The sequence below is a fragment of the Macadamia integrifolia genome, chromosome 13 (assembly GCF_013358625.1).
Source record: "Macadamia integrifolia cultivar HAES 741 chromosome 13, SCU_Mint_v3, whole genome shotgun sequence".
NCBI classification, from domain to species: Eukaryota; Viridiplantae; Streptophyta; class Magnoliopsida; order Proteales; family Proteaceae; genus Macadamia; species Macadamia integrifolia.
In genome coordinates, this window is record NC_056569.1 from 19,409,592 (window position 1) to 19,428,904 (window position 19,313).

The following is a 19,313-nucleotide window of genomic DNA, read 5'->3' on the forward strand; positions in this document are numbered from 1 at the left end:
AAGGAAAGACAACCCTTACAACCTTCTTTGGGCAGACCAAAAGAAAGGAGGAGAGGTCTCAAAATCAAACAGGACAAACCCTATAACACAATTCATATAATATAGAAAGAAAAGCGTTAACAATAAGGTAAAGATGTTATGAAAAAGTTAAGTCGCCCAATCACAAGAGCGAAGAAAGAATAGGGCACTTTTCATGCAACGACTCTTCCACAAAATGTTACTCACTATTAGATGGGTCAAATTTCTAAAGACACCAGTACCATCGTCCTCATTTGGCTCTGATGCTTTCTCTGAAAAATCCAAATGTATTAGTGTAGGTATTGAATCCGATGGTTTTATCCTCAATTTTGATTTTTTTTACAAATTTATCCGAATTAGAACCATTCCACTATTATAGGATTAGGTAACTATTAATATTGGCACAGGCAACACTGATATGAATCGGCTGAGATACGTGGTCTGATTCTATTTTAAAACCATGCTTTAATCAGCCAACAAAAGAAACAAAGGGTTGAAATTCTTGAAAAGGCCATCTCTGATAATACGAACAATGAGAGAAAGATTTTTGACTTCATACAAAAGGAGAGGACTCCTTTTTTTTTTATGAAAATAAATAATTAATATATTAAGCATTATAGTTTATCATTACATCAAGATCAGAAGAAGAGAAAAAACTCCCTAAACAAGCAAAATAAAATAAAATAGACTCTCTCTCTCTCTCTCTCTCTCTCTCTCTCTCTCTCTCTCTCTCTCTCTCTCTCTCTCTCTCTCAGAGGGAAGGTATTACACTAATTAGAGGTTTGTAACTCTACGCGTTCTTTTGAATAAGGTTATTTTTTATCAAAAAAAAAAAATTCACTTAAAATGAATAATCAAGACCCTATACAAACTGAATAAAACTAAATAGCTAAGAAATAAATAATCCTAACCAGTTTCGATTTTTAGGTTATAGAACTTATTTGGTATCCGATTCAATTTTAATTTATACATATTCTGTTTCTTGAATCAAACAAAAAAATCATAACCCAATCAATTGGCACCCTTAACATCCACTATTCCAGGGAGGGATTTAAATATTTGCCCCATATTTACTATTCTAGCCAGTGATTTAAATGATGGCAATGTATTAATGCACCAGCCAATATGTATCAGTATCATCTGGACCATGCACAATACCGATATTTAAATCCTTAACTTGCCATGACCAAGTTTGATTAGCTCGGGTAAATTCTTGGACCCAAAAACCTCTATTATAGATCAAATCATCATTGATGAACATTCTTTCACATGGATGAAAAAAAAACTTTATTGTTGAGTTAATGTATATTGATGACTACAAACCCTCAGGGGAAAAAAAAAAATTGTAGTATATTGATGACTGGTAGATAGCGAATTGATGTACAACTTGAGAATGATAGAGACGAACATGAAAGAGACAAACCATTCATGTTGATGGCTTGGATGTACAACTTGGACCATGGAAGAGAGTTAGGGGTGTCAATTCTGAGCTTGTATTGATAGTCCCAATCGAGCCTGGCATGTGGCCTGATCTGGGCTGGCCTGATCAATAAACGTGTTGGGAATAAGCCCACCACATTTATGGTCCGACTTGGACTGACACGATCAACAAATGTGTCAGGCTCGAGCCCGACATGTTTATAAACGTGCGTTCATGGTTCAGCTAACCATCGGGCGCCCGGCAGAGCCCAACACATTTATGGCCCGACTTGAGCCGATTCATGTAGCCCGACCGAGCCCAACCCCCCTTAATACTACATAAAATTCCTATTTTGCCACTGATAATAAAAGAGCCAAAACTAAAAAACTCATCTAGATTATATAATGATTATAACCCACCTAGAAGGTTCACAATTTCAATTCATGGGAAATTTTGCTTACCAATTGAAAATTTTCAATCAATGTTTCTTGAGGAATTTAGTCATGTCAATTTTCTAATAGGAAATCTAGTGTTATAGTTCTTACATAAGATGCAGACTTCCGGGATAATGTCAATTTTGTAATGACTTATATGTGTTCAAATGGAACATTTCTGGGCCTTCAACCCACTTAAGAAAAGAATTATAGGGTGTACAAGTTTAGATCCGTTTAGACTTAAATAGGTTTATAGTCTGATTAAGGCCCATTTAAGGTTGCCCGATTAAAGTCCAACACCGACCAGACCGATTATAAATCGTATCATGCCCTCCAAAGCTAGGCCCGTTTATTTAAACGGATGTTCAAACTGCAAGATTTCCAAGTGGTCAAGCCCTAGGCCGGACCAACCTGTTGAGCATTGAATGTGTATTCACTTTGATGTCAGTGAAGGAAATGGTCACAAAACGAGTAGTTTTGACTTGTTTCATACTTAACTTTATCTTGTAACCTAATTGTTTTGTAATTTTTTTTTCTTATCTTGAAAATGTTCCAATTTTTAATCTCTTGACATTTCAAAAACTATGATTATTTTAAAATTTGGCATGTGAGCAAAGGACCTTAGGCTCTGCATGTCCACAAAATTTTAGTTTCACCTGACTTTTAGACTAACACTTGATAAATCTAAGTGCTTGTTAAGCAGATATTTTTTTTAACCTCCATGTCGGAAAATCAAGTGCAGAAATAGTCCCTTGCTCACATGCCAAAATTTCAAATCAATCCGAGTTTGCCAAATGACAAACAAGATATTGAAAAATCTAGGACAACAAGAGGGTGCATATGGCTCCAATGGGGATGCATTGACATATATGAGAAGATATGATAGATGGGAGGTTTAAAAAAAAAAATTTGAATTTGAGGCTCAAATATGATATGACATATTCATATCATTTTCTAGTTTTCAGATCATTACATTGATGTGCTCTGGCTTGAACCTTCTGCTTTAAGAGTAGGCACCAAGAGGTCAGTGGATCGACTTCTGCCACATAGGTGTGTGAGTTTGTATTTAGTGTGTTCTCCTTCCCTCCTCTCCTATCATTCCCCCTTCCCCTCGAGTGTACGTGAGTAAAATTCCATTGGGTAGTTCATTAGGAATTAGCCAAAAACAAGAAAAAATATTGACTACATCACGAAGAAAATAAAAGAACAGTCAGATTGACGATTTCATATTTTACTGTTATATTTTCCATTAAGTATGTTACTGTTTTTTTTTTTTTTTTTCCTCCTATTGAAAGAAAACTGATGTGAGGGGAAAATTTTGATTGCCACCTGCTGCTACAGCAAAAGAAATGAAATAATTCACTTCCCTTGAATTCACAAATACCTCCAAAATTTGATATTTTTTAAAATACCCTTCAAGATTTCATTTATTTGGCTATCATAGGTTGCAACTAAATTTTGTTAATATAAAAGAGACCCATCCAAAAGTTAGCTATCTAGGGGACATGTTCAGGGTACATGCATTCTTACTTACAAGACTTCGGCCTTGACATCTCAAAGGGGGATCACCATTCATTTGGTCTTGCTTAGCTTGCAGCTCCTGTATCTAGACTAGTGGTGACGATTAAGAAGGACCTAGTCAAATTTGGATCAACCTATTTAATACTGAGGCCCCACTTAAATTGTACCTTTAACGAGGAAGATATGTCAATTCTTCATTTTAAATGCGTCTTTGGTTTTTTGCTAAGCTGAGTTGGTGTTTTAGTGACTTGGGAGGTAAAATTGATAAGCTACCCAAATTATCCTCCTTACCAGAAATTCCATCCCCCTTAACGTAATATGTTTTTCTATATAAATAACAACCCTTTAACCTTAATTTTTTTCCCTGGTAAGATAACACACTTTTTTTTTTCTCTAACGAAGATAATTAATCTTATCATTTCACAAAAATATTGTATTAAAACTTTCAACGTTTTAGAATTTTTTTTATCACTATATTAAATAATTTTTGAAAATAAGACAATGTGAAATTAAAAAAAAAAAAATTACAATTTCTAGTTCACTACTTTGGTGACAATAGGTCGCACCCTTGATTAAATTAAGGTTTGAAATTTGACACGTGACTAATCAATATCACTATCTACCCAACCAACTATTAGAATAATCATATTACTCATCCATATGCTAAAAACGAATAATCCGCTTCGAAATTCCTTACCAAACAACCCATTTCAAGGAAATTTTTCTATATTTGATTAATAATTTTTTACGAATTTCTTTGAGTCCATAGTTTTAGAAACGGTATCAATGTTGGCATCGAAAGTCTCCTTTTACTAGTACTTCACCCTCCAAATGATTAAATGATAAATTCAAATTTCGTAAAACCTCAAATGGTCCCAAATATTTTGGAATATACTTAGAGAAATTGTTGTGTTAAAGATCTAAATCTTGAAGACCTCTTAGATGGCTCAGAGACAATGGTATAGATCCTTGTAATAAGTTACCCTCCATAAAAAGGTGCTCCATGCTTGTACAAGTACCAAGGTTGCTCGGTATATCACCGGACAACAAGTTCTCAGAAACTTGTAAGGTTCCAAGATGAGTCAATTGACCCACTTCCAAAGGTAGAGGACCAAACATATGATTTCTACCCAAGTATAGATCCATTAATTCATAAGAATCAAATATCTCTTTAGGGATGAAACCACTGAAAATATTACTAGCAAGGTTCAAGAGCAACAATTTATTGCATTTAGCAAGACTTGAAGGTATGTTTCCATTCAAGAATACCCACTTTCCCTGAAAATGAAACCCATGATAGATCAGGGCCGCTGCCAATAGGCAATAGAGTCATTTCAGAAGCTCATAAAGTGAAAGGGATCATACGGTCTTGAAAGAACTTACCCTCATAAATCGGCTTATAAGGTGAGGGGACCTAAGACCATATCAATCAATATCAATTTCCATAGGCAATCGATGTGGAATCAGCCCCCCATAAACTAATATGAAATCGTAACATAGAAGGGTGCAAAACTCTAGAGGAGTTGGGGAATGAACTAAATAATATATATATTTGTCCCTTTCGACATGAAATTTGAGCATGAAAGAAACAAAATGTTAATCAACCAAGCTGTGCTACGAGAAAATCAGAGAAAGATTGGAATGGGAATGCATTAAATATAAATTGACATGGGGCTAATTGTCAACAACACCGAAGTACTGTTCCTGTATGATGCACGACTGGTAGATACAGATTTTTTTGGTTAGTTGAGGAGTGGGCCTGCCCGACTAAGACCCGTTTAATCACATTATTGGTATCCCGATTAAAAATTGATATATAATTGATCATTTATAAATTGGACCATGCTTAGTATACGAGGATTGATTACTTAAACAAACTAATTACAATGTAAGATTCTAAAGTGGAAAAGCTCGATTAAGCACAAAAGCTCGATTAGGCAGTGTTAAAAGATCATACAGTCTCATGCTAAAGATGCTCTCATGTATTTTCCCATTGACCCTAACGTTGTATTGCCCAAAATTTATTTAGTTTGGAAACATTTCAATAAAATGCTGGTAGCCCAAGAATACCAACATAATTTTTTGATGGGTGTGGTTTGGGCACACCTACACAAAATAGCTAGGCACAGAATTCTGCCACAGGATAATTCGGATGTCACTCTTTGTAAATACTTCTTTTTCATGTAGACAGTATTATTTCTATCCATAGTAATCCTATTATTATTAATTTAGTATCTTGATGGGGATCTGACTCCCTACCTGTGCGAGTTAGTCCATAGTTATCTGGGCGATCAATATGTGTCCAAGTGGTGATCCAACAACTGTATTTCTAAAGACCAAAATAGAGACACCGCGTCAAGAATAGTTGGATTACCGCTTATACACATGTCAAATGCCCAAATAACTATGGGTAAGATTTGAACGATTACTGTTCAGGAAAAGAGCCGAATCCTCTTGATGGTGAGATTTTCCTTCGTCAAGAAAAATATGCTTGCGATTTCCTATATTGGGCTCACATGGGCTGAATGCAAGCCTTCCACCCATGGCAACAAAGTCTAATAAAATAAACATGTATTTTTCTATTGATCTTTATTTTGATCCTATGCACTAGAGGAGCATAATTTATTTGACCTAATCATTTGACTTTGTCTTTAACAGAAAAAAAAAAAAGATCTTGTGACTTTGCCAATACTCCCATGTATGTCTATGCATTGGTGTGTAATCATTTGCATTCTCTTGGTAGTTCCATATTTTTTAGTTCCACGTTTGTCATTTGAAAAACTTAGACTGATCTGAAATTTGACATGTGAATACCAATCTTATGCCCTGTATGTCCAGAAAATTTCAGTTTCATCTAACCTAAAAGTGTCAAATGGTTCATTCTGGTAAACATAAATGGTTCGGTTTGGTGCTAGATTTTTAGGTTAAACCAAAATCAAAGTTTGATAAATGTTTTCAGATATTAAAACCAGAACCATTTATAAGCCATTTAAATTTAAACGATTTTTTTAGATTTTACAACTTTTAATCCAAACGGCTTCTTTACTTTTAAAGTTTCTATTAAAATGGATGAAAATTTAATGTTGAATGAGTTGAACTAAGCTTCGATTAAAAAACCAAGTACAGAAACAAAGTCGTTTGCTTTGGCGAGAGAGAGAGAGAGAGAGAGAGAGAGAGGGAGAGAGAGAGAGAGAGGGGGGGGGGGGGGCTGAAGCGTTGAAGAGCTAGAAGAAAGTTAGGCATCTAGTAAACACATGTTCAAGGTACAATACATTCTAACCTACAAGACTTAACCGGGCCATGAATTATTGTATCACAAAGTGAGGTCACCATTCAGAACGACCTAGTCAAATTCGGACAACCATTTAATAATTAATGAGGCTCAGGAAGATCTGTCAATTCTTCATTTTAAATGCTTCTGTTTTTACTAAGCTGAGTTGGTGTTTTAGTGACTTCGGAGGTAAAATTGCTAAGCTACCTATATAAAGGGACACTTTGAGAGCATATCCAAAGCATCACGTACTAACTAGCTGGTGAAGATGAGAAGAGCAGGAGGCAAGGGCTGCTCAATGGCCTCTCTCATTATTATGGAAAATAATCTTCTGTTTTTCTCATTCCTATTTTTCCTTGTTTTGTTACCTGCAGAACGCGACACATGGACAACTTTAAGACTAACGCACCGGATGTAATAATCCTCACTCAATCTTGACCGTTGGTCTCCTTGTTGTCCACGTGTCGCGTTCTGCAAGTAGCAAAACAAAGAAAAACAGGGATAAGAAAAACAGAGGATTTTGATCCCATTATTACCACTCTTCTAGTGGTAATGGTGTCTCTTAACTTGCCATTGATGACCACTGCAAACTACTACTACTATCGTTCTCCACCACCCCCTCCTCATCATCACCATCATCGTCATCGTCCCCCTCTTCCGTATCTCTACAAACCACTACAACCACATCCACCAGCATCACCTAAGGCACCATACAAGCCACCCTCACCTCAGCTGCTAGTCCACAAGCCACCTCCTCTTCCCCACCACTAACGAAGGCTTGGAGACAAAATGGTAAGCTTCTTATAGATACTTATTAAAACCTTAAGATGCTTACATTGCGTAGATAGGACTACTTAAATATTAGAACATATCGACACAGTTTATGAACATTTTCCAGTTTCACTTTTTTTTCTTGCAGGAATGAGGTATGTTAGCATGGTGAGAACGAATAAAAAGGAGGGTTGGTATCTTCTTCGTAATAGGAGGAAAGCGAATGTCCTGTGTGATTCTTGTTCTTGCGATAACATAGTAATAATCATGGAAAGGCTCCGGGTTGGAAAAGGAAGAAGAGAAGAGACCAGAGAGAGAGAGAGAGAGAGAGAGAGAAGCTTTATCACTTTCCAGCAAAATCATCATGTTTGAGCAGGTTCAAGTGAATTGTTAGTACCTTTTCTTCTATTTAGTCCAAATATTTGTTAGTGTTTTATTTTTCTGCAATCTTAAAATTAATCTATCGGGATTGTCTAAATACACTTCTACATATATATAATATATGTATGTATTCAGATAAAGTGTGTTTTTAGAATTTGACAGTTTCATCCAACTGCTTCTTATCTTATTCTCAAAATATTTAATGCAGATTATTAATGAGAGTAAATATGCCACCAACCTAGTCAATTCTTGCACTTGAGCATCACTTGCTCCAGGGTAAGGGATGGGTTATCACTGGTACTCATGTTGGGCTGTGGGGAACTAAACGGGATTGCTTCAGGAGACGATGGGGATGTGCTACGGGTTAACCTCGAACCAGACCTTTCCCACGAGGGTTGGATATGATTCTTTTTAGGCCGCGGAATTGTGCCTAATTAAATTAAACCATCATTAGATTATGTTGTCATCATCAAGCCATTACTTTTTTTTTCTTGTACCCTTTTAAGCATCGTATATTATACACATTAGAAAGCATTCAAGCATCATCCAAGGGTTAGCCCAAGTTTTCAGCGAACCCAGTTCATGTTTTCACAGAGCCGAGAGTGAATCTCTTCAAACCGGTTTTCAAGCACACTTTACCGTTAGTTGTGTCGAATTTCTAGGCATAACGGTTCTAAATATTTCATATAAGAATTGTTGTTAATTTTATCTCGAATTCTTGACCTGTGTTTGAAGATTCACCCGATCCAACATATTTTGATGGTGACCCGAATGGGAAATTTTTCTGAGATCTATGATGGAAGCAGAGGGGTTGGGCCGATAGGCCCAAGCCCGGAGCCTATCACTGATCTCGAATGGGGTGCGAGGGCATAGCCCCCACGGTATGGTTCGACCGGATCGACCGCGACCCAATGGATCGACCCACGACTTGGAGTATTTATAATGTACTGTTGCTTGTTGAGAAAGTCATTGCAATTTGGGGTTTTTTCGAGCTAGGGTTTCAGGGTGAATTTTCTCGTCGCTGTTTAGGTGTAATCTCTCTTCTGCATAATGAAACATCTTCTTTTTCGCCCGAGGACGTAGCACACCACCCTGGTGTGTGAACCTTGTTAAATCTCTGTGTCGTGCGGATCTATTGTCTCTTTATTTTTCGTGTTTCTTGGTGTTTGATCTAACAATTGTATTAAATGATTTCCAATTTTTCAAAAACTATTTTTTACCTTCAGTTAAATACTGCAATAAATAAATTTTTGAAATAAAAATTAAAGAAAAAATATGATCAAGACTCAAGAATCATGGAAACTCTAGAGGCTTAAAAAATTACCAGACTCGGTCCTGGTTGTTCCCTTTTTTTCCTTAAAACAGTAAATTTGTCCAAGTCAAAAAAAAAAAAAATTACTGAGTTGGGTCATTTATCTTCTCCTTTGGTTCTCCCGTTTTGTCTCTTCCTGGTCAGGGTACCTTCTCTTTCTCCTTTGTTTTATCCATTTCTACTTCTATAAATCCATCCATTACAATGAGAATTTGAGAGATAATTATGGTTCTTTTCCTTGTATTTGGAAGAAGTTCTCCACAAGCAATTGAAACTCTTCATATGCTGGAAATCCCCCAACGAGTTTCTTTGGAGACCATCAATATCTTGCTAAAAGGAGTACTAGGGTTACCAACACCCCTGGTGTCCTCACTTCTCACCAAAGACGTCCTTGATTAGTGTTTGCTTCTTTTTTTTCTGGTAAATAACGATTGGATTAAGTTAATTATAGTAAGTTGCGTGGAGTGATTTTTTTTTATTTTGGTAATCATGTGGAGTCACTTTATTGGGTTATGAGTAAAAAAGAGATTACAAATTAATTATGAAGGTGTGCTTTCTCTTAATTCACAAAACCTTTTTATTGGGTCATTAATAAAATAATTATAACTTGTCCTGATCAAGATTGACTCACTTGACTCACTAGATTTTCAAGGGGACAAATCAAAGAAAAAAAGCCCGATTTTCCAACTATAATAAGACATCAATAATATATATGACCGTTTGTAGGTCACAATTAATGATCAATTGGAGTGGTCAAGCCAAGCCACCAAAAAAAAAAAAAAAAAAAGTGAGAGATACCCTAATACGAAAACTTACGTGTTATGGCAGTGTGCACAGAGAGATTTACACAAGAATTGCAAAATTAAGAATTAAAAAGAATCAGGATCCCACTCACTCCAGATGATGGTTGTAGATGAACCTAATCTGGATTCATGACTCAGCAACTAGAGCTGCCATAATACGAAAGATTAGGTTAGATATTCCGCGTGATAATAGATGAGGTTGAAGATCATATAAAAGAGGAAGGAAATGAGGAATTTGGAAAGCTGCATGTAATTGTGTATATTCCACGTGAAATAAAGAGGGAAATATCAGATAAAAATGGAAACAAAAATAATACTTTTCCGCGTGAATAAAGAACGTTGCATGTAATTGTTTCGATCCCTTTACTTTGCCCTCGACTCCATTTCTTATAAATCCTCCACTCAATGCTTCAACCTCCATTCTCCTCCTTTTCTCGTCTTTTGAGTTGGACACTTCTGTCGGAGAGTTATGTCTTCAACAGTTGACGATGTGGATGCAGTGGCAGAAGAACTCTCCCCTCCTGAAGGAAGAAGAAGCTTCCGGCGATACAACTCGTTGGACAACGAATCCGGTCTCTCTCTCTCTCTCTCTCTCTCTATCTATCTATCTATGTTTGTATGTAGTAATGGTTGTGAGATGTTCAGGTGGTGGATTGGATGACGATATTGCAACTGGCGTTCCAGAGCTTAGGGATAGTGTACGGTGACATCGGAACGTCACCACTGTACGTGTATGCAACCACCTTCACTGGTGGAATTAAAAACAATGACGACATACTGGGTGTCCTCTCCATGATCTTCTATACACTCATCCTCATCCCCCAACGACAATGGTGATGGTAATTCACTATCTTGAACTCAAAATTCCTATTCTTTTAATCAAAGTTGTGGTAATGGTAATAATAATGTGCGGTTGTAGGGGGAACCTTCGCGCTATATTCGTTGATATGTAGGTATGCGAAGGTGGGGTTGATACCAAATCAACAGGCAGAGGACAGGGACGTTTCGAACTTACGGTTGGAGTTGCCCGTCAATGGCCGCCTCTACCGTGCATCAAAGCTCAAGTCCACGCTTGAGAAAAGCAATTTTTCCAAGTACTTCCCACTCTTCGCAACCATGTTGGGTACTTCCATGGTCATTGGTGATGGCGTCCTCACTCCCTCTCAATCAGGTTGCCATTCTTTTTCTCTGTCTATTAAAGCTTTCATCTCAAAACCATTGGCTTTGAGTGGAGTGGCCTCTTATGGCTCTTATATATAATTAATAGCCCGATGTGGGACTCTTTCTCTTCTAACTTTGATTTCACTTCCGACTTCAATCTTATCAGCAGTAGGAGGGGTCAAGCAAGCTTCGAGTGCTCTGACGGAAGGTAAATTACTTATATCCATCTTTCTATTATTGGATTCAGATCCCCTCCAACGGTTTTCTTTCTTGAACAGTTGAGAAACTCAATTTACATTTTATATATTTCAAACCCTTTTCAAATTTAATAGACATTTGCATCTTTTTGACTCTTTTTTCCTGATATCTAGGTGCAATTGTTTGGATATCAGTGGCCATATTGATAGGTTTATTCCTTGTTCAAAGATTTGGAACTGACAAAGTTGGATATAGCTTTGCTCCAATAATTTATGTTTGGTTCTCCTTCATTGGTGGCATTGATCTCTACGACTTCATCAAGTATGATCCCACTGTAGTAAAGGCCATTAACCCTAAATACATCATAGATTACTTTGGCAGAAACAAGAAGGAAGCATGGATTTCACTTGGCGGTATCGTAATGTGTATAACAGGTTCTATAGTTATCTAATAACTTCTCTTTGTTGGTATATGTAAGCCTTCCATTCCAACTCTGTGATTGTTGCAGGAGCTGAAGCATTGTTTGCCGACGTCGGTCACTTCACAATTCGATCCATACAAATAAGCATGTGGTCAGTAACATTGCCTTCTCTTCTCCTGGCATACACTGGCCAAGCATCCTACCTCCGTAAACATAATGAGGACGTATTAGATACATTTTATAAATCCATTCCAGGTGAATTATGCTTCTTGTTTGTCCAATCTTTGAATTCTGTACTCTTCTCCTCTGTATCTATTTGTAATTGACCCAATTGACCCAATTTGGATTTAATTTTTAAGTTGAAAGTTGCAATATTGCAGGTCCTTTATAATTGGCCCATGTTTGTTGTGGCTGTTATGGCATCAATTATAGCTAGTCAGGCCATGATCTCTGGTACCTTCTCCATCATCCAACAGTCCCAGGCGCTTGGGTGTTTCCCTCGTGTCAAGATAGTTCACACATCAACAAAGTATGAAGGACAAGTTTACATTCCTGAGATCAATTACCTTCTAATGTTGGCATGTGTGGGAGTCACCGTAGGATTCAGAACAACTGCAAAGATTGGAAATGCCATGAGCTATTAACTATTAGGGAATAAGCCCTAGTGCTTGAACACCACTTAGGTCCACAACCACTTACAAATTGTTCTTAATTTTTACAAATTTGTACTCACAATTCATTATCTCTGTGTTTCTATGTAGGGATTGCTGTGGTGTTTGTAATGACGCTCACTTCGTCTTTTCTAGTACTTATCATGATTATGATATGGAAAACCAACATACTTCTTGTAATTGCTTACATTCTGGTCATCGGCACAGTTGAGCTCCTATTTCTAAGTTCAGTGCTCTACAAATTCGATCAAGATGGGTATCTCCCCTTAGCCTTCGCGGCAATCCTGGTGACCATAATGTACATTTGGAACTATGTGTACCATAAGAAATACTATTATGAGCTAGACCACAAGATTTCTCCTGAGAAGCTCAGAGATATTGCTGCAAACACCAACTTATGTCGAATCCCCGCACTCGCCATCTTCTACTCTGAGTTAGTCCATGGCATCCCACCCATCTTTCAAGCACTACATAGAAAATGTTCCAGCAATGCACTCGGTCCTTGTCTTCGTCGCTTACAAATCACTTCCCACAAGCAAGGTTCCGGTGGAGGTACCGTTCCTATTCAAGCGAGTAGAACTACATGAACTTAATATCTTCCATTGTGTCGTGAGGTATGGATACACCGATGTACGCAATGACAAAGAACCCTTTGAAAGAATGTTGGTGGACAGATTAAAGGAGTACATTAGTGAGGATCTATGGTGCAATGGTGGTGGAGAGGTGGTCCATTTGGTGGGAGAGGGTGAGGTGGTAGCAAGAGAAGGTTCTGGTTTTGGGAAGAGGATATTGATAAATTATGCATATAACTTCTTGAAGTGGAATTTGAGACAAAGTTACAAGGTGTTTGATATCCCTCCTAAGTGTCTCCTGAAAGTAGGAATGATGTATGAGCTCTAGAATAATGAAGTATCTATGCACAGATGAGTTGAGTGGAGAATGGGTATCATATTAAGCCATGTATAATTGTTAATTTGGTGGTGAAAGTCTTAATTTCCTTCAACTTCTATTTATATGGGAGTAAATTTTTCTTATTTTTCTCTGTCATTTCTTTTGCATTGAAATAAATAGCTAGTAATTGTTTCTGTTTTTCCATATTTAGATTTGTACCAAAGAATGCAACGCCTTTCTCAGAGTTAAACTTTTGTATTGATAGATCTTCAAACCAGTTTAAGTATTAATTTGAAGCTTTTCAGTTCACAATATGATGCAAGACAAAGAAGTATCAGTCAACATTAAATAACAAATGAGTGTTCTAGCTTGTAATAGCTCTGTTTATCCCTTTTAGAAGATTAGTTTCCTCAGAATTTTTGCAAGATCTTTCATTCCCAACATAAAGATGTGTGGTGAGAGTGGAATAGTGGATCACCTAGGTGATGGCTCTATGCCACTAAATTATTGAAGTTGAGGAGATACAGAATGAAAACACTGATATAAGCCACACCTTTTCCACTAAATCTTAAGGAGCATTGAATAATCTAGAGGGTATTCAATTCTATTTGCAAGAGACTTTGATGTTACTCTATTAGGTCATATTACATAAGCTGATGGGCTTACAAAAATTTAACAAATTAGGATTTTTTTTTTTTTATTTGACCTACAAAAGCCACTAGTTGCATCATATCATTCTTAACTTACTCCCAGAAATGTTGATAAGAGTAAAGCAATTACAAGTGCATCAACAACAGGGGTTTTGTAGGTTCCTATACTGAACAGTGAACACAACATCCCTTATCTGTTCAAGTGTAGGAGCTCCCAATATCTCTGTTTTTTTTTCTGTTTTCCTCTTCAGAATCTCAGATATCACAGATTGCATCTATTAGCATAAGGGTTTAGGATCAACAGCATTAAATGTTTTAAACAACTCAATAAGTGCTGGGAGAAACACCTCCACAATCCCTCTTTTTATGTTACATCTGTCCCCACAGTAGAGATTTCATTTGGTAGTATGAAAACTCTTAGTATCAATACCAAAGAAAACACGAAGAAAAGCAAAACAGATTAACGTAAGACATGGAGATTTAACGAGATTCACACACGGATGTGGTGTGCTATGTCCTTGAATGAAGAAAAAGGTGGTTCACTATGTTGGAAGAAGATTACAACGGAGATCTCTCAAGAACACACAAACTTGTGGCAAGAACACTTGCCTAGAAATCCTAAAACGAAAATGCTCAATAAGACAATAGTACATATATATACTCCTCCAAATCGAGTTGATCCATCAAGTCGTGCCATACCATGGAATCGTATTCTGCTACTATCACAGACATCAGGGAAAAAAATTGTTATTCAAGTCGTCATCAAAATATGTTGTAGCGGGTCAATCTTCGAAACGGGTGAAGAATTTGAGACAAACATAACAAAAACTTATAAGTAGATTAAACTTAATTAGGATTTAGGACCATGAACATGTAAGGGGGTTAATTATTTTTCTAATACGTGCAAACATCTTCTACCACGGGTGAAGCGAGTATCGGATGGTCGAGATGACATCGGCATGCACCCTGATATCATCTTGGCCTTCCGATGCTCGCCGCACCCGCGGCAGACAATAATCACTTTTTGATACCAAACGAAAACTCAATCAAGCACTTTGAAAGCTCATGCAAATCTAACCATATATATCCAGGTTTAGCATTGTGCCTTTTTATCCCCAATAAAGAGTATTTAAGAGATACGCATGGCTTTTTACTGGTCAAAAGCGGGCTTACTCTCTCTTGTTCGACTAGGGTTTTTTTTATTTTTAATTTAAAAATTCCCAATAAACTTACAAAATTTTGAAAAGTCAACTTTTGACCCAGTACAATCCAGGTATCTATGGAAAGCGTTTTTAAAGTTCTTTACAATGATGCAACAATTAGAAACTGATTTGGCCAAAGCAGGCTTGAAAAGTTCAAGCAAAGGTGGGTCCCATAGGCTGAAAATACAATATTTATTTTATAAAATAACTTTTTCAAACCTTTTTAAAACAAGGCAAGAAGTATGGACTAATAAATACATGAAGTCGTTGCCCTAGAGAAATGAGTTATCAAGAGACCTTCGCCTCATGAAGCGTGTGATTCTGAGTTCGACTCCTCTAATCTCCTTGGAACCACTTACATAAGAGTTGCTCATTGTTTATTATTGCTTTCAGTGAAAGTTGAATGATTCTCATCCAACCCTGATATGATCTAATCTATATGATTGTGGGGCCAGTATGGACCACAGGAAAAGTCTACACGTCCTTAAACCCCAAAAGAAAAAAAAAAAAAAAAGGCATATTCCTCATGTTTAAAAATAGCATTAAATCTTGTTCAAAGAGATTGAATATGTATACATGTGATTGCCAGTCAAGTTGATCAATTATTATAAGAACCATCACGATGATGATAATAATGGTTGACCCTTAATCAGCGGAGATAGAGGAAGTCCTATTTTTTTTTTACATCAAATCTTGTGCAGAGACCTCGAGGATAGATTTGCATGTGCTTGCAGTATTCAATGGTCCCCTTGTTCATATTCGATGCTTTAAAATTAAGGACTTCAAGTCTTCAATAATAAACTATCAAGCAAAGATCCAAGCTTTCCTCTAATTGTCCACTTCCATCAAGTGGGCAAGCACATGATGGGTCTAAGAACCAGGCTTGAGCAAAGTCACATCATTTCCTAACAATTCAACTATCATCGCCTTGCTAGCTATTGAAGAGAATTCCTGATAGTAAGTGCTCTTGTGCTCCTTTGAAAAGAAATGATGACCCCTGAATCTCTTCTTGTCTCTGGAACACTGCCAATTTTACAGAATTTGATCTCCATTGCTACCCAAGAAATCGGTCTAGCATGGGGTGTCAAGGGAGAGTTGAAAAAGCTCAAGACTACTCTGACCACCATCGAAGCTATGCTGGAGGATGCTGAGAATCAGCAAGTGGAGAAAAAAACAGTGAAAAACTGGCTCAGGAGGCTCAAAATAGTTGCTTATGATGCAGAAGATGTGATAGAGGATTTCAAATATGAAGCTTTCCGACGTAAAATGGAAATCCAAACACGAATGAAGGGAAAGGTACGCAACTTCTTTTCACGCTCCAACCCATTTTCTTTTCGGCTAAAAATGGCCCATAAGCTTAAGGACATCAATGGAGTATTGGATGAAATCAGAAAGGATGCAATTGGCTTCAACCTCAGAGTAGTAGAGCCAGCTGCTAATTCTACAACCATGATGAACAGAGAGGACCGGCAAACCTTCTCTCTGATAGACGATTCAGAAGTATTTGGGAGGATAGATGACAAATCAAAACTAGTAGATATGCTTGTCAACAGTAGTAATGATCAAATCATTTCAGTCATCCCCATTGTCGGAATGGGGGGAATTGGGAAGACCACTCTTGCTCAATTGGTCTTCAATGATCCGTTGATTGTGAAGAGTTTTGATTTAAGAACGTGGGTATGTGTGTCCGAAGAATTTGAAGTCAAGAGACTTCTAAAAGAAATCATGGAATCAACTAAAGCTAAATGTGATGCGTCAAGCTTGGATGTAATAGCACGTGATCTCCAAAAGGAGTTGATGGGTAAACGGTTTTTGCTTGTACTGGATGATGTCTGGAGTGAAGATCGTTTTATTCAAAAATGGGATATGTTGATGGTTTCCTTAAGATCCGGCAGTGTAGGTAGCAAAGTTATTGTGACTACACGCAGCACTGAAATTGCAAGAATTGTGGCGTCAAATTACACACATCATCTGGGTATATTATCAGAAGAAGAAGGTTGGTCTTTGTTTAGTCGAAAAGCATTTAGCCATGGAGGGCCAATAGAAACCCCAAACCTAATAAAAATCGGAAGGAGAATCGTAAATAAGTGTGGAGGAGTGCCTTTAGCAGTGAAGGTCTTTGGAAGCCTAATGCACTCCAAAATAGAAGAGCAAGCATGGTCGGCTATGGAGCAAGGTGAAGTTTGGAATTTACTACAAGATAAAGGTAGAGGAATAATGCCCATATTAAAGTTGAGTTATGATCATTTGCCATCATATTTGAAACGTTGTTTTGCTTATTGTTCAATATTTCCTAAGGATTATGTATTTGATAAAAATACATTGATACAATTATGGATGGCAGAGGGATTACTTAAACAACCCAAAGAAAGCAAACAAATGGAGGATGTTGGGAATGACTATTTCAATATCTTATGGGGGAATTCTTTCTTACAAGATTATGTGGAGATGGGCGAATATAAAGATATAGTACAGACATGGAAGATGCATGATCTAGTACACGACCTTGCACAATTTGTTGGAAAGCTTGAGTACTCCACCATGGAGGGCAATAATGTGGAAGAAATTTCTGATGAAGTTCGTGGTTTGTTACTTTTTTCAGATCATGGGGAAAGATTTGAATTTTCAAAAGAAGCCTCAAAGAATGCACAGAAATTGCGGACAATAATATTTACTTCACGGCCATTCTCACCAAGCTTGGCCACAAATGACATGTTGATGAACTTCCAAAGCTTGCGTGTGTTGGGATTAAGAAATTGTTGGATTCCTGACTCGTCGTCTTCAATAAGAAAATTAAAACATTTAAGGTACCTTGACCTCTCAGATAATCCAATTAGAGTGTTGCCTGAGTCTTTCACTAGCCTCTACAATTTACAGACGTTAAAACTCAAAAATTGTATTCATCTTGAACAACTTCCCAAGGAAATGAGAAAGATGGTTAGCCTGAGACATCTCGAATTTCCGAGCAATATCAACAACATTCAGATGCCATCTGATATGGGGAGATTAACTAATCTACAAACATTAACAGCATTTTTTGTAGGGAAAGATGCAAGTCGCGGTATTAAACAGCTAAAGTGCTTGAATCTCAGAGGAGAACTGACCATAGAAGCTTTGGGAAATGTAGAAAGTGGAATAGAAGAAGCCAAGGAGGCAAATTTGAGAGGAAAGAAAGATATTCATTCTCTACATCTAAAGTGGAGTTCTCTGGAAATGGGCTGTCAAAGTGACGAAGGAAAAATGTATGATGTGTTAGAAGGCCTAGAACCACATCCAAACTTGAAAAAGTTTTCAATGATATTCTTTGAGGGTGTAAAATGTCCTAAATGGATGGCAAGTGGTTTGTCTGCGTACAAAAATTTGGTTTCATTCCAACTCTATCGCTGCGATAGGTTGGAATATGTCCCAACACTTGGGGACCTACCCTTTCTTAGGTATCTTCGGTTGGAGACAATGGGAAACGTGAAATGTCTTGGTCGGGAATTCTATCATAGCAGCAAAACTAGTACTGATGCAACTACTTCTTCAGGGATGGTTGCATTTCCATCGCTTAAGTGTTTAAGGCTAACTTCAATGCAGAATTTGGTTGAATGGTTGGAAGTGTTTCCTTCATTTCCGTATCTTGAAAAGTTGTCGATGGAAGACTGCTATATGCTGAAAATCATGCCAAGTCGATTCTCTTCCCTCAAAAGCTTGACTATTTGTTTCACAAATAAGATGGCACTAAGCTCATTGTCAAGCAACGTTATCTCTCTCAACTGCCTTCATATTACTGATTGTAATGACCTCAAGTCTCTGCCGGAGGGGTTGCTACGAAACAATGCACATGTTCTTCAAGAATTGAAGGTTTCAGATTGCTATGAACTCGAAACAATTTCCAAGAGAAGGACAAGAGGGATCCCCCCTTCCCCTAGTCTTTCCTTCTCTTCAATCCTTGGAAATAAGGAGATGTCCTCGTGCAAAGCCTTTACAGAACGTACATGGAATGACTTCTCTTCGAAAGTTGATATTGACAAACTTTGAAGCTTTGAATTCACTACCAGAGGGATTGCGAAGTCTCACTATGCTTGAGAGTCTACACATTTCTCGGTTTTCAAATGGGATGGATTATATTAGATGGGAAGACGATCTCCAACACCTTGTCTCCCTTCGATACCTAATACTTGTTGGCTGGCCTCGGAACCCTGA

The 19,313-nt window shown here is 37.4% G+C and overlaps 1 protein-coding gene, 1 long non-coding RNA gene and 1 pseudogene across 2 annotated transcripts; all 3 read left to right on the top strand.

Annotated features, from left to right (window-relative positions):
* The first annotated feature begins 7,192 nt into the window (after window positions 1-7,192).
* LOC122058704 lies at window positions 7,193-7,913 on the top strand. The gene is made up of 2 exons (XR_006133882.1): window positions 7,193-7,456; window positions 7,584-7,913. It is a non-coding gene; the product is annotated as an uncharacterized LOC122058704 (long non-coding RNA).
* Window positions 7,914-10,419: 2,506 nt separating this feature from the next.
* LOC122059080 lies at window positions 10,420-13,282 on the top strand (annotated as a pseudogene).
* A 2,833-nt stretch (window positions 13,283-16,115) lies between these two features.
* On the top strand, window positions 16,116-19,148 carry LOC122059081 (putative disease resistance protein RGA3). Its single transcript, XM_042621777.1, has one exon. The coding sequence runs from the start codon at window positions 16,116-16,118 to the stop codon at window positions 19,146-19,148; it is 3,033 nt and encodes a 1,010-aa protein (XP_042477711.1).
* Window positions 19,149-19,313: the final 165 nt, after the last annotated feature.